This window comes from Astatotilapia calliptera, chromosome 2 (assembly GCF_900246225.1).
Source record: "Astatotilapia calliptera chromosome 2, fAstCal1.2, whole genome shotgun sequence".
NCBI lineage: Eukaryota > Metazoa > Chordata > Actinopteri > Cichliformes > Cichlidae > Astatotilapia > Astatotilapia calliptera.
Window position 1 is genome coordinate 896,449 of NC_039303.1, and position 14,762 is coordinate 911,210.

Below are 14,762 nucleotides of genomic sequence, written 5' to 3' on the forward strand. Positions count from 1 at the left end.
GAGTGTGTACTGGTCTGAGATCAGCTAAAGAACAAAAACAAATCAAATATGGGCTGAGTCTACCTGCATTTGATCCAATTTATATATTAATGCCTATAATACTTAATTGTTCTTAACCCTTTAAAACCTGAACTATAAAATCACTCTTTAATGTTTTGATAATGGAGTGTTTGCTGAACCTTCAGACAATATATAAAAAAATATCAACTTTTAATCTGTATATGAGTTTTAATTTGTATCACATTTGCTACATAAACCATATTTTTGCAATGTAGTCATTAAAAATGTGTCATGCACCTTATATGATTTTAATTGTGAACAATTAAGTCACACTGATGATGTAGAAGTCTTAAAAACTCACAAAGACACACAATTGGATTTAAAGGGTTCAATTATTTCACGGCCAAAAGGTAAAAAAAAAAAACAGCAGCAAGGAATAAAGTTGCATGTAAGAATCTGTACTTATTACTGATGCGCATTCGGGAAACACACAGGCGTCAGACAATTAATAAACTTGAGCTCCTGCTACTATTCGCACACAGAGATCTTCAAAGAATCGTACGGATGTTTTCTGGAAACTTGGTTTATCAGCAGACGGTGATTTTATACCTGTTGATATTTAGTCTGGAACATGTTCCCATCACAAGTTACCATGGCGATGTACAGCAGTAAGTATTAAACCAGCTTTGCAGCGCAGGGTTAGGCCCAGAGTTAACCCTGAAATTCTGCTTCACAGGCCTCAGATGTGATTTTCATCACCTTCCAGGATCAAGTAGGGAAATTTAGCTAGTTATGCAAATGTGTACATGACTACAGTGTGGAGTCACTTTAGCGTGGTTATAATCTGAGTGCTGACAGTACAGCTCATGTTTGGTGAGTTAACAACCTGCCATTTTTGAACCAGCCAACAAGCTTCAGTGAATTATTAAACTTAATGTGGAAAAAAACTGCAATTCCTTTATTGGCCAATTAAAAGTATTTAAAAATTTTTTCCTGAATTATAAATACGTCTCTTCTAAACTAGTCTAAGAACTAAGAAGCAAAAATGAGCTGGTATCCGTATCTCAGACTCAGTCTCGGGCCCTATTGTTAGCATTACCTGATCACTTTACTAGTGCTTAAAATCCATGAACCAAAAGAAAATGGGCAATAGCGACAGGCGTCTCTTTTCTATACCGTCTTTCAGAACCAACTAACCCTTTTCCCACTTCTGAACATTATGACCCTCAACTTCATCGATATAATGTAGCCATTTTTAAGTATGTACAATTGTCTCACACTTTCACGGTTGTACACACAGCAGGTTTAGATCACTTCAGTTTAATCAAATCTTCATCACATCCTATTCATATATTAAACTTTCCTCAAATGTCCATAAAGCTCACATCAGATTCACACACGATCTTAGCTGTTAAATGATCATTGGTGCTCGATGCTTGCTGGTGTTTGGTCAACAGATGATCTAAGCAAATAGTGTCAATCTCTGTGGTATCATACATCTAGAACAGCCTGCAGTACACAATGCTGCTTTTTATTTACAAGAAACACTTTCATTTTCTCCTCAAGCTGCAGCAATGGAGGCGTCGTCCAACTGTCGACCCTGAGGCTGTGGAGAAAGACAGAAACGAGGCTTTAGCCCAACAAGGAAAACATCTCCACGGTTACCTTAGTGTTTATGGGTTTCTATGCGTGTTACCTTGACGAAGATTCGCTGGGGCAGGAAGCGTTTCAGAGCTTGAGTACCGAAGTTGGGGCAACGTGGCAGGCTGATGTTGAGCTGTGGTAGTGTTTGGTAACCAGCCATCAGTGGATAGTAGTTATACAGCATCTCCTGCTCTGAACTGGGGAGGATACGGAGACGCACCTACACACACACACACACACACACACAGTTTTATATTTACAGATAGATAGAAAACACACACAAGTGCTGCATGAAAACCAGATTTTCAGTACTGATGAAGCACGATGACATCACCAAAACTGTCCATCAATATGACCCGTCAGTCCTTACAGGCGGTGCAGCTGTACCTGTTTGAGACCAGAAAACATGAAGGCATCGGATGGTTCCACGGCCATCTCCACCTCCTGCACCAGAGCCGTTCTGTTTTCTATGTGGTAACGCACAGGAAGAGACTCCCTGACTCGCCCGAACGACGGTAAATCTATAGCCCAAAACATCAAAACAACAATGTGACACCACCAACAGCCAGAGGTTAACATCTTTCACAATAGCAAATGCAAATAATGAGAACATTTCTTGAATTCTACTTCGTGTATTGGAATATTTTCTGTAAAATCAGGAACACTGTGTGCATGCGATGCTTGCATACTGACCAGCGTGGATGTACAGAGGCACCATCTCCAGGACCACATGAGGCAGACTAACTATAGTCTGGATGAGAGGACTGTCTGGACTGGAGGAGTTTCTGTCAAACAGAGTTTTAGAAGTCTGTTCAAGCCTTCTGAAAACCCAGCAGCAGCACGTCACAGCCTCCATTAACGTGTACGTACCTCCTCCATGATATCAGGTACTGCCCTGTAGCCACCGTGTTATTGATGCTGGTCTGTGGCGGGCATCGGAGACAGAAACACTCACTGGCACACTCCCCTGTTTGTAGAACAACTGAACACAAGCGCACACTTTTTACTTTTCAGCGATAAATTTAAACAGGAAATTTTAGGTAACTATTTTAAGTAATCGGGTACCTTCCTGTAACTGTGACTGAAGCTGCGGTGTGTTACTGGTCACAGTAAGAAGCTGCAGAGAAGAGGAAGTCAGGAGGAGGGGCCACGGAGACGACGACACGATGTCAGTCATTAGGAGAAAGGGAATGTCCACTGATACCCGGTCCAACGGCTCAAACTGCAGCAGCACAGCAGAGACAATAATAATACTCTTTATTAGACTTACTATAAAAAGACTCATTATCCTACTTTAACAGGATGAAATTTATTTAATCGAATGCAACATACCAAAGCTCCGGCTTTTCTCTCTACTTTAACCTTTGTCTTACTTATTTTTTGTCCTTTACTTTGTACTTGGAGTGTCTGTTTCAGTTTCTACAAGCAGCTGTCATACAAACAGGTTGTTGAGGTAGGTGTATGCTAACTTACGCTAATGTAAATGTAATCAGACAAATCTGGATGTTTCTCATTTCCCGCTTTTGTATTTCATGATATTAAGCTTATGCCCTCTACCCTTGCCCCCTTAAAGATCCCCTCACACCTCCCTGACTATTAGTAAAGTCCACGCTAAAATAAAAACGGGGAATCCTAAATACAAACCTTGGTGGAAACAAACTTGACCGAAACCTCAAATGGAACAAGTGTCTCTATGGTTACCGTCTCATCCTGGAGAAGAAGAAAAAGAGAGAGGTGTAAAGCAGGAAAGTAAAACAAATGTTAACGTGTTTATCGCTGAGCCGTCTGTCAGCTGTACTGTGGGTCGGACGAGCTTTCTACCTTGTGACACTTGCACATAATCTGTCGTCCTTCTACTGTGGTGTCGATGCCGTAGGCCACGTGGAACAAGAAGACCCTGGGTCCGGTTGACACACACTTGACAAACACGCACTTCTCCAACTAGAGGCAAACACACAGCTCGCAAACTCAAATTTCTTCTTTTGCTGTGAACTGACAGTGTTGGCGTTTTGCGTGGTATGCTGAATCGACATTTCTTTGTGAGACTCACCTTTTCACCCGGTTTCAGCTCTCCCAGAGGCACATCGGGGAGCAAAGAAGGCGCGCTGTCATCGCAAAACTTTGATCCGTCAAGTGTGACGTGAGTGGTCTGACCTAGATTGGCATCCTGACCTGAACAAGCAAACCAAGACAAACGCTAAATTAGCATTCGTATGCTGCTGTATGTTATTGAAATGATTACAGTACCGATCTACCTGGTTTGAGGCCAGCAGTTAATTTAACATCTTTAGCCATGGCCTCCTCCTGTGATTGGACAGTAAGCTTGATGCAGTACATTTCATTGGTGAGTGCAGGAGGCTGGTGGCTCAGCTGAACAGAGATCTTTGGGACTCTGGAGATGATCCTAAACACAAGAACCATTTCTGCTGATTCGATCCCAGCACGGATACTGCTCAAACTGACGGGTTGGTAATGGCTTTTTCTGACTCACATGGTGCTGTGCTGCATGGTCAAGCTGTCCCAGTCCAGCTCCTGACGTGCTTCGATGTTACGGCCCCAACGCCGTGAACACCTGCTGGCCTGCAAGGCTTCATGTGCAGACGCAGCGTCTCCACCTGCTCCTCTCCAGCTCACAAACACACAGCGACCACTGTCGCCACCCAACATCACCTCGATACCCGTCATCTATGATAACACACATATTAATCAATGTTTCCATCCATGTCTCTCTCTCGCAATCACAAACAACAAAGTCTCCTTACCTCTATCTTCTTACCAACATCTTCAGTTTTTGCCACAAAGCTGAAGTTGTAGCATGTGGTTTTTCCTGGTAACAGACTCATGGCCTCCTGGCCTGACCACTCTGCCACACACCACTGGTTATACTCCTAATAAACAAAAACACCTTTATACATCACATACAATACCCCATCAGTGGTTTATGGCTGAGGGATAGGAAGCTAAGCTACTGCAGCATAACCATGAAGAACAGTGAACGTAAGGTTTATGTTATTTTCAGCTGTCTGCACTAAAACGAGGTGAACACGAACCAGTCTGGGTTTTATTACTGCAGTTTTTTAACTAACATGGTGAGCATGCAACATAATTACAGAAGTAAATAAACACGAGACTGAATGTGTTCAGTTTGTGTGGACTGAGAGCACACCAGCTCACCTGAAGCTGCTTTTGTGGGACGTTGGACAGACAAAGCGCTCCAAGCTGACATCATACCTGGAGGCGGCGATGCAAACAGCACGTACCTGGTTACTGAGGCTGACAGCTAGCTTGCTGAAAGACACGGGATGAGGGCAGTCAGCTCGGAGGAAGACCTGCAGTTGGACAGGCTGGTCCACGTGGAAACTGGGAGACTGGAATTTGGCTTTACACTGGACTGGAGTAAGAAAAAAAGGACAGCTATTATAACCCATTTATAAAGAGATATAGAAGAATGCTGCATCAACTTATTACTTAAGACGGATCCCATTTTATACTAAACTCTTTCTAAACCCAGTATCGTTCGTCAGCATGCACCTTTTCTTCCTGCCACGTACACGATAAAAGAGGAGAACTAAAACCCCTGTTTTGAGCGAATCGTGTGTTTACTAACTGAATGGGATGTAGTCTTGCACTTCTATAGTTAGTTCGTTCGATCCAGCCAAAGCCATGCGGTCATTCCACAAAGACCTGGCAGCAGTGACAGAAGACGGATCGCACTCCGGCTCAGCATCTGGGACCTCGTTCTGGAAATTAAAATATGTTGATGCATCAATTTTGATTTGACCTCTGCTTAGCTACTCTGAGCTTTACAACACAGCTACAAACTGCAGCTTTTAAGCATTTAATTCCTACGAAACACACTACAATTATATTAACGTTTGAAATCATGAGTATTAGATCGGTGGAACCCTTCAGCTCACCGTGAGGACTTTGATGAGATTCCTCTCAATCCTTGACTTTTGCTCCTCCTTGAGGGTGGAAGCTAAAAGACAAGATCAGCGTGAGTCTTCTGATCTGATATTCTTCAGTTTTCCACTCAAACGTCATCTTTGATATTTTAAACATCCTTGGACAGTTGCAACAAATTTCTCAGATTTACCACACGCAAGTAAGAATGTTCTGAGTGTCAGCAGCAGTTTCTAATACCACCCCACAGATTAAAGGATTGTGTTTTACAGGATTATTTGGCATCTTTTGTTCTTTAACTATTCCTGATGTTTTGTCGTAGTTTTCAGTTCCGTCTTTTTCTCACCTCTGCCCAGCAGCTCCATACAGTAGATAACGTAGTCCTTAATACTAGCCATCAGATAAGCACAGCGTAGAGCTGTGGTCAATATGGCTGTCAGGAGACCCCACCATCGCTCTGTGCGATAGTCACACATCACATAGTCCAACAGCCTGATAAGAAAACACACACAATGGGTAAAGACGATTCTTCACACAGCCTGCTTTCTAAGAGTGAGAGGTAAAGAGTTCTGTTCCCTTTCCCCTCGTGTGAGGAGTTTGTAAGATTCTGGGTGTGACGTGTCCTGCTCTCAGCTTCTATATCAAAATAAAAGTGGGATGTAACTTGGAAAAGCTGTGTCTCACTTACTTCAGCGCCTTGGTGTAGTCTTTTGCATGGTAGTATTCCTCTCCCATCTGCACCACTACAGAAGATACACACAGTGAGACGAGGTGAAACGACACAACAGCTGCGAACTGCAACGTGCTCATATTAAAAAATCACCACAGTGTCGATGTTCTTTATATACTACAGGGATTAGAACACGTCCACCTGTAAGAAGGTAACCCAGCGACTATAAAACGCTAATCATACGCACTGAGGTGGCTCTTCATTCGAGGACACTTGTACTTCTTAAACTGGGCGACGGCGTTGCTGAGAAGTGCTATTATCAGCTCCTGCAGGGGCAGAGACACCAGAGGATTAATTCAACCTGACAGGAACTAGAAGTAAAACACAATTATGAGAATGACACAACAAAGCTTCAAAGCTGAATGTTCATGTCTCTGTGTAAAGCTTTTTCTGCTCTAGCTGGGAAAATGCGTCACATGCAGAGCAGCCTATCGTTTCCTCTGTACAAACAGGACCTCAGCATATGATGTGCCAACACATTTAGATTCCCGCAACACAAAAACACACAATTCCTACATTTTTCTTGCTGTATTTAAGAATTCTATACCTTTGAGTATCTTCAATAGTACCAAGAAAAGCTACTGTTGTAGAAAACAAACAAATCACAGATCTTTACAGGGATTGGCGTTCTGAAAAACTCAATAACCGAACCCAAAGTGCGCTTCCACTGATTTTAGACCAACTGTAGCTTTAGGTAACATTTTCTCACGGATCAGGCACTTTCTCCAATAATGTCTGAACCTTTTAAAAGGCTGCACACTGACTTCTGTGGGCATGTGAAGGATGCACGATGCAAGGATGCCAGCGTCCAACAAACTCTACATTTTAAGCTACTTCACAAACCAAGCTGGTCATTTTCAAATGATTTTATCAGCTACCATGTTAAAAATAGGCTAGTTTAACTTCATATGTAAGGCTGAGGGTGTGTGTCATTAATAACAATGATTTTTTTTAAATAAGCAGGACTAAAGCAGTAAAATATTGCTGTGTGCTCTTACAGAATGTGGTACATCTCTCTCTTTAATCTGCAGAGCTAGAATCCCCGTCTTCTCTTTTTCAGCATCTGGAGGATCAATACCTGGAAGTGAAGTGATGCAGACGTAATTACTGAACAAACTCTTGATATTAAGCTTCATTTTGGAAGGTTTCATTAGAAGTAGTGGTACACGCAGCATCAGACAGCAGAAGGATCCTCTCATAAGCTTTCTAAAAGCACGTTGGATGTGTTACACGTGTCCACAATAAAATATTTAGACAAGATCACTCAGGACCTAACAGCTAATTAAAGTGTTCTTTACTTCAGAGAAGCCAGCTGTCCTTTTAAAGCAACAATCTAACAGCAGTTAGTCTGTTTACTGTTGACCTTCACCATAGGGGTGTGCACACGTGTCCTCACAACAAGATAAAGGAAATGTAAACAAAATATGGCCAAATGTAGAAACTCAAAACAGTTTAATCACGCACGGTCACGTCTCAGCTACAGTACATAATATTGCACAAGCACTGTTGTGCAGATTTGTGAATGAAGCAGTAACATTAACAGTGTCTGAGGCCAGCAGTGTTGTTCCATGTCTGTATCTGTCAACATACTCTGTTGTCCCTGCCTCCAAGGTCTCTGGCCATAGAAATCCAGTCCTGCGCTTTGGGTGTCCAGAGGGTCGGGGGAGGGGTAACTTGCACCAGCCTGGAACAACCGACCAATGAAACTGTTAAGCTGTGTTTGATATGCAATATGATCATTAGAAACCTCCTAAAAGAAGCTACGATTCAGTTGCATTTTAAAGCGGCGAGTTCATGCTGTCTTTGGTGTTGCTGGTACACTGAGGCATAGTTACAGTAGCTGTACCGCCATCACCTGACAGAGCTGCTGTGCCAGCTGCTTCCTGTCCTGACTGTAGCAGGCAGCCTGCTGGTAGTAAAATCCAGGGTTCTGGGTCTGGATTGCCGTCAGTCCCAACTTTATAGCTTCATCAAACAGTTCCCCAAATGACTGGAACCTGAACGGGGCAAAGTCGAACAGTCAAGATGTGCAGACATGATGTATGGATGTGCATTATAAATAAACATGAGTCCTTATATAATGTACTGTGTTCATGTACACTCATTAGAGGACAAGTGTGGGGCCTTTTCACTGTGGAGTTTGCATGTTCACCATTGTGAATTAACATATTTTTATTATAAGGTTTAATCACTTCATCTTGTTCCATACAGAGGGTGATGGACTATCGGCCACATGTGTAATTTCTGTGTGTTCATATCCAATGAGCATATCTCACTGTTTAGACATCCACGCAGAGTGCTCAAAGGCTAGTTCAGCGCTGCCGATCTTCTTCTTACACAGGTCGATGTGCTTTCGGAACTGGGCTATAGCATCTAGAGGAGTGTTATGCTGGAAACACAGGCGGCAGATCTGCAGACACCGAGAACAGGAGAGAAACATAAAGGGAGAAGTGTCACAAAAAGTTTAGTTTATAGTACAGTTGGGAGCAATGTTCCCTCTAAGCTGCGCACTGCTGGCACGTCTCTGCGCACAAGAAAAAATCTAACCTGAATTGAAATTAAAATTAATACGTTAATAATTCTGTTTTGCAGTGTGAGTCAGTCAGTGACTGGCTGATTACAACGATGCCACCTTATCCCACAGTCCAGCCAATGATGCAATTCACATTCGTATATACGCAGCTGATCAGCGTCGGTGACAGGCTATGACAGCGTCCTTATGTGCCGACACCGGTGTTTTAGCAAAGCGGCTGATGTGGAGTGAAGCCACGTTAATGACAACCTGTACAACCATTGGAGACGTGAGCAGGACAGACGGAACAACTGACGGACAAAGTGTGGACTTTATACCAGTTTTTAAATTGTGTTGATCGGCCACGTAAAACCAGAGTTATGATAAAATATCTGCAATGTTTGGTTTTCTTCCTGAATACTGTCGTTGTTTATATTTACTGCAGGAAGAAACGGTGAAAACAGCGTTTTATAAGAAAAACGCTGGAAAGCCTGTGAACAAAAACCCCGCCCTTTCCTGTTGGTGAAAAATGTACCATGTCGACCAATCAAAAAGTGATATGGCAACATGGCATCTAGTTGTTTAGGGAGGGGGAAGTTTTAGGAGTGACGGCGTGTTTGAGATGTGAGTGATTTGCGACGTTTAGCACAAATCTTGTGCAGTTAGTGTGCAGTTAGTGTGCAGTTGGTGTGCAGTTAGTGTGCAGTTGGTGTGCAGTTAGTGTGCAGTTAGTGTGCAGTTAGTGTGCAGTTGGTGTGCAGTTAGTGTGCAGTTAGTGTGCAGTTAGTGTGCAGTTAGTGTGCAGTTAGTGTGCAGTTAGTGTGTAGTCAGTAGTTTTGTTGTGTGTCAGAACAATGAGGCGCCTGCTGAGTGTTACAGGTGTTACAGCAGTGACACATCTGCTGCTGTCAGGCCTGCAGGTATCAGGCTGTTGTTCTCCTTCATCTCATAGTGGACAGAAATTATTTTGTGGAGTGGCACAAATAATTTGTGTGGCATCAGATTTGATGCAGAACAGCTGATTGTTCTGTAAATAGTTTGAAATAGTTTGAAACGCCTTGGCTGCATTTTTAGGTAAACAGCTGCAAAATACTTTGTTGTTTGCAAAACTCAGTTACTTTTTTGAAGAAGTAACTATATAATTAATTGCCCAACATTGGTCATTATATCCTGTATTTTGCAGACAGAGAGTTACAGACTCTCTCCCAGACCACAGACTCATAATATAAGTCAGAGCTTTATTTAAAAAATAAATAAATAAATAAAGTTGTGTTTTCAAAATTGGAGTTCAAGTTATTTTTCCTTCCAATAGTGTTAACATGCTACACAGGTCAGGAACTAGATTTTTTTTAAATTTTCATTGTGGGTGGGCTAATTAAAAGTAGTCTAACATAAATGCTGTAATTTGATTATTTTAATAAACATGTAACTTGGGTGGATTCGATGCTGGCGTGACCACAGTGCTCACGTCTGCTGTCGCTCACAGTGGTCCAAGTGTCCGCTCAGGGAGTTTGTGTGTTCGCTCAGACACATGAAACATCAGAGGGAACATTGGTTGGGACTGTGTTTACCAGGACTGTTCGATGATTCATTACTTGTTGTTGGCTTTTTATGCTAAACATCTGGCCCCTGTTCTATTACTTGGCCCACAGGTTGTTTTTGTGGCTCTGACCTCCGTTTTGGATTTACACCAACTCTGCTAACTTGAACTGCAACCATGACAGTAGCTGACATTAACTGCTACCTGGAGGGCCCGACACGTCACCGCGTGGAGAAGAAATTCACACAGCCGTGTGTTTGTAGTTGCTCAAGTTGTTTGTCACAACGTGTGCACAGACGTCCCTACTAATGTTGAGTAATTTAAAGACATGAATCTGACAAAAAGTCAGATCCACTGCTGTTTATCTGAAGAACAGTTACACAGAGGACAAGCACGACTGTACCTTGTAGTTGATGAATCCAGCCATAGTTTTGATCTCCAACATGTTGGTCTCATGTGATCGGAGCTCATGCACAAGACTGTAGGCAGTTCTGTAATACCTACAGACACAAACACACAAGATAAACTGATCAGCTATCATTTAGGACGCTGACTATTTTAGCACCTATTGTGAATCTCAGGACACACACTTACTTGAGAGCATTTTGGGTGTCCTGCTTCAGTTCACTGAAGAAAGCGATTTTAAACTGATGCCTGACAAACAGCAGCTGGGAACAGAGAGATTAGAAAGCTGTTCAAACACAATGACTTCTTACACTGTGTTTCCTTCCATCTCTAAGCAGCTTTCTAAACTGTTCTATTACTGGATTCATTTGAAAAAAATATTGAAATGACGTTAGATTAGGTTTAGAATAAGTTTCATTTCAGCAGATTATTTTTCATTCTACAATAATCTGTTAGAGGCCCGTAACCTCATGTGTGACACCTCTGTCTCAACGTCAATGGATCACCCAGTCAAAAAAAATAGGATGAGATAATAGATAATAAGACATGCATCTCTGTATTGTGAAATGTCACAGGTGCGAAAATGTACGCTGAGCCCAAGTATTACTAGTTAAGCTGCACCACTCTGAGAACTATTAGCTGGACAAAGTTTGGGGTCTTATTTTGATAATCTTGAGCCAGGAAAGTTTTGTCACATGATAGTAGTAGTTCTCCTACAATCGAGACACCGGGGGGGAATCAAACTCAAAACAGCTTTCTTTGTGTTAACTGGCTCAACAAAACCTTAAACCCTGCTCACAATCAGATACCAACTTTCTTAGGCTTTGCATGCTCACACAGAGGAGTGTTTAATAAAGCTCTTCTTTAATCATTAGTTAATATGGATTAAACGAGTGCTGCCTACTTCATTCAGTAAAAACAAAAAAAGGCAAGAGTGCTGCTACAAATGAAGCAACAGAGCAATGCTGGTAAGAGTAAACTGAACACGTGATACTCAAGAAGTGGATTCAGTCTGATACCGTCACATAATATATGAGGGGGTCGAAATAACTTCAGTAACCGGCCAGATCATGAATGAATTTTCTAACCTGTGCCCTTTTCACTGTTGTTCCAACAGTGTAAGGCATACTGGCACTGTCAGGAAATACAAAAAAAGCTCGCTGAGTGCAGGCAGCACCACAGCACAGGCCATAGAAGACAACAGGAAAAGCCAGTATTCCACACTCAGCATGTTAACTGGTTTCTGAATGGTCTGTCTACAACCTCTGATTGTAGAGCTACAATTTTCAAATAGTGCTGGCCTGATGATCAAATGCAATGCTTGCTCAATTAGCCACATGACATGCTGCCAACCACAGAATATTTGGTGTGATCTTCTCCTTCCTAACTGAGACAATTTAATGTTAGCAGAAGAGGAACTAATGACAGAAAAATGGATGTGCATAGAAGAGGGCAGTAACAATATCGCAGAGTCATCACAGCTTGACTGATTATTTAAAAGATATAATTCCTGCATGCATCCTGTTTGTGCAATTTCTGCTGTGCACTGAGCATTTTGATAGATTCACATTGTTTGCATAGCACCTACAACTGCTGTGTAATAAACAAACGAAAGGACCAGAAACAGCACGAGACCTTTCATGTATCCGTTCACTGTTCACGGAGGAACATGGAAAACATATTCATACCTGGTGGGTTGTCTTGTTGAGGAACTCTTTGTGAGATTTGACGCGCCGAATCTCAGTGTAATAATAGGTCTGAGCATGCTCGTAGAACGCGTTCTCCAACCTTTAGAATCACACCAAAAAGATACTCAGTGAAAACACAATCTTCACTTTAAATCAGGTCACCGGCTCAGTCAGTCGTAGGTACCTTATAATGTAGCCCACTAAGTGGTCAGTGTGAGGGAGAACAAAGAGGCTCTTGCCAGACAGATCACAGGCATGACAGAGAGCTTGTGCCCGCTCTGATGCCACCAGGTCCTCTCCTGTGAAACAAAGATGGTAGGTGTCAGCATGGTCTACAGGTTTGTTTGTTTTTTGAATGACTGTGAAATAAAAAAAAGCTGCCATGAGCACATATTGTTATTTTGTAGAAGGCTCTACCTGGAGGCAGAGGAGTTTTCTTCTGGATTAAAACCACAGCCACTTTGGTGTTTCTACCCTGAAGACTGGTCCTAAAGGTAGACAAATGCCACACAACGGAAAAAACTCAATACACATTTCTGAGAAAAAAACCCCCCAAAGGCATTTCACAAATTTCATTTCACCCACCTAACAATCTCCACTTTAGTTGCACATTCAGACTGTTTCTCTTTCCACTGCGGGTCATCCCAGTCCAATTCATAGAACAGGACTACAAGAGCAGGTACCAGGTTTAAATGTTTGTTCATCCAGCCGGTTTTCAGGATGCCTTTAGGGATGTACCACTCATATGATGTTCGCTAGGCACAGAGCAGAAAACAGTATTGTTGATAGCGGTTAGTGTTTTCCTACATTTTAGGAGTGATGCTGTTATTTGCAAGTGTGAAAACGATAAACCAGTAATAGTTTGAGTTTTACTGGGATATAATATAGTGTAAATTTCAACTTGTCAAAGATTTCTCAAGCTGCAGCTCACCTTAGTGCGACATTTTGGGTACTCGTGGTCTCCTGGTAGCACTTTGAAAGAGATAGGGACTCTGTCAGCACGACGATTGGCACAGAAGGCATCCCAAATGGCCCGGTGCACAGCATTGTATACCACATCCAGGCCAGTCAAAGCCACAAATGCCATGGGCCGGCAACATAGCTCCGGAGGAAGCTCCCACTGGGACCCTGCCATCCTGATGGTTCAACAATAGATACACCTACACAAAAAAGGGCAATATCACTGCAGCAGCATCAGATAGGCCCATACATCAAGCCAATAGTCCAATCAATAATGGTTAATTATTTCCAATCAATACTCTGCCGTGTTTCAACAGTTTGGCGATGGAAAAAAAATGAATGTATGTAAAATATATTTTGCGCAATCACAACGAAATTCAAGAGGAACCACTGAAGATGAACGCAGGCAGAGGTGGGACAAGCAGCTGAGTATAACAAGTATTTATACTACACGAAACAAAGCGCGACACTTTTGAAGGAAGAAAGTAAACAGACAGGCCTCCCATTTATACAAAAACAGGTTAAATGCGGACAGCACTGTATACGTTCTGACGGCCAGAAAAATACAATACAAATACAGACGCCTGAAGACAGAAGCGGAACTGAAACATGATTCGGCTAACGTTAGTGACACTGCATTTAGCGTCCGTAATAAAACACATACAGAATCACGAAACGACAACATACCTCAGTGCATCACTTCAAATGAATTTGTTAGGGGCGGAGCTCAGCAAGCTTGGTTAAGTTAGCTAACTGTACTTTATGTACTGTTAGCAGATCACTAGCGTTATCTTACAAGGTTAACGCTTAGCGTTAGCTAGCCAATGGGCGAGGTTGCAAATGTACCTAGTACACATACACCAGGTTTAGTTCCACACTGCGTGACTTCTTTCTAGCTAAATTCTACCTGCGGTCACAAGAACACGATGTGTCAACCTCGAAAAGCTAGAAAATGACAGCTACTCTAGAAGCGATTGCTGAAGGAACAACAAACTCCAGCTAGTTAGCGGTCTAGCAGAAGTTCAATATCACTTCCGGTGCGACTTTTCAAAATTAAAGTGCCGTTGAGTACCAGTTTTTCTGTCAGGTGACGTTTTTTTTTGTTTGTTTTACAAGAAGGAGAAATGAGAAAGAAAGAAAAATATAAGGATACCAATGATGGCTCTACACAAAACCTATACAAAGAAATCTGCTCAATGTCATATTAGAAAATTATGTTTTAGACATGATACACTGAAGAAAATAAACGACTTTGATTATTTGAATTATATTTTATATAATAACAGTATATTATTTGAATGCCTTCTTCCTTTAAAGGTTGCCACAGTGGATTATCTTCCTCCATCTCACTCTTTCTCTTGCATTCATCCATAAACATTC

General features: G+C 42.1%; 1 protein-coding gene across 1 annotated transcript; it reads right to left on the minus strand.

The window, feature by feature from the left end:
• Positions 1–373: 373 nt before the first annotated feature.
• trappc11 (trafficking protein particle complex subunit 11) lies at positions 374–14,424 on the minus strand. The gene is made up of 30 exons (XM_026180916.1): positions 14,070–14,424; positions 13,354–13,582; positions 13,008–13,177; positions 12,840–12,910; positions 12,607–12,721; positions 12,423–12,522; positions 10,924–10,997; positions 10,733–10,829; positions 8,554–8,687; positions 8,133–8,274; positions 7,868–7,961; positions 7,276–7,355; positions 6,465–6,543; positions 6,236–6,290; positions 5,894–6,039; positions 5,562–5,623; positions 5,252–5,384; positions 4,905–5,035; positions 4,407–4,532; positions 4,136–4,329; positions 3,900–4,048; positions 3,695–3,816; positions 3,466–3,585; positions 3,289–3,354; positions 2,710–2,866; positions 2,515–2,626; positions 2,338–2,429; positions 2,032–2,165; positions 1,697–1,864; positions 374–1,606 (listed from the first exon to the last, which is right to left on the minus strand). The coding sequence occupies exons 2-30, from the start codon at positions 13,555–13,557 to the stop codon at positions 1,562–1,564; spliced, it is 3,372 nt and encodes a 1,123-aa protein (XP_026036701.1). The 5' UTR covers positions 13,558–13,582; positions 14,070–14,424; the 3' UTR covers positions 374–1,561.
• Positions 14,425–14,762: the final 338 nt, after the last annotated feature.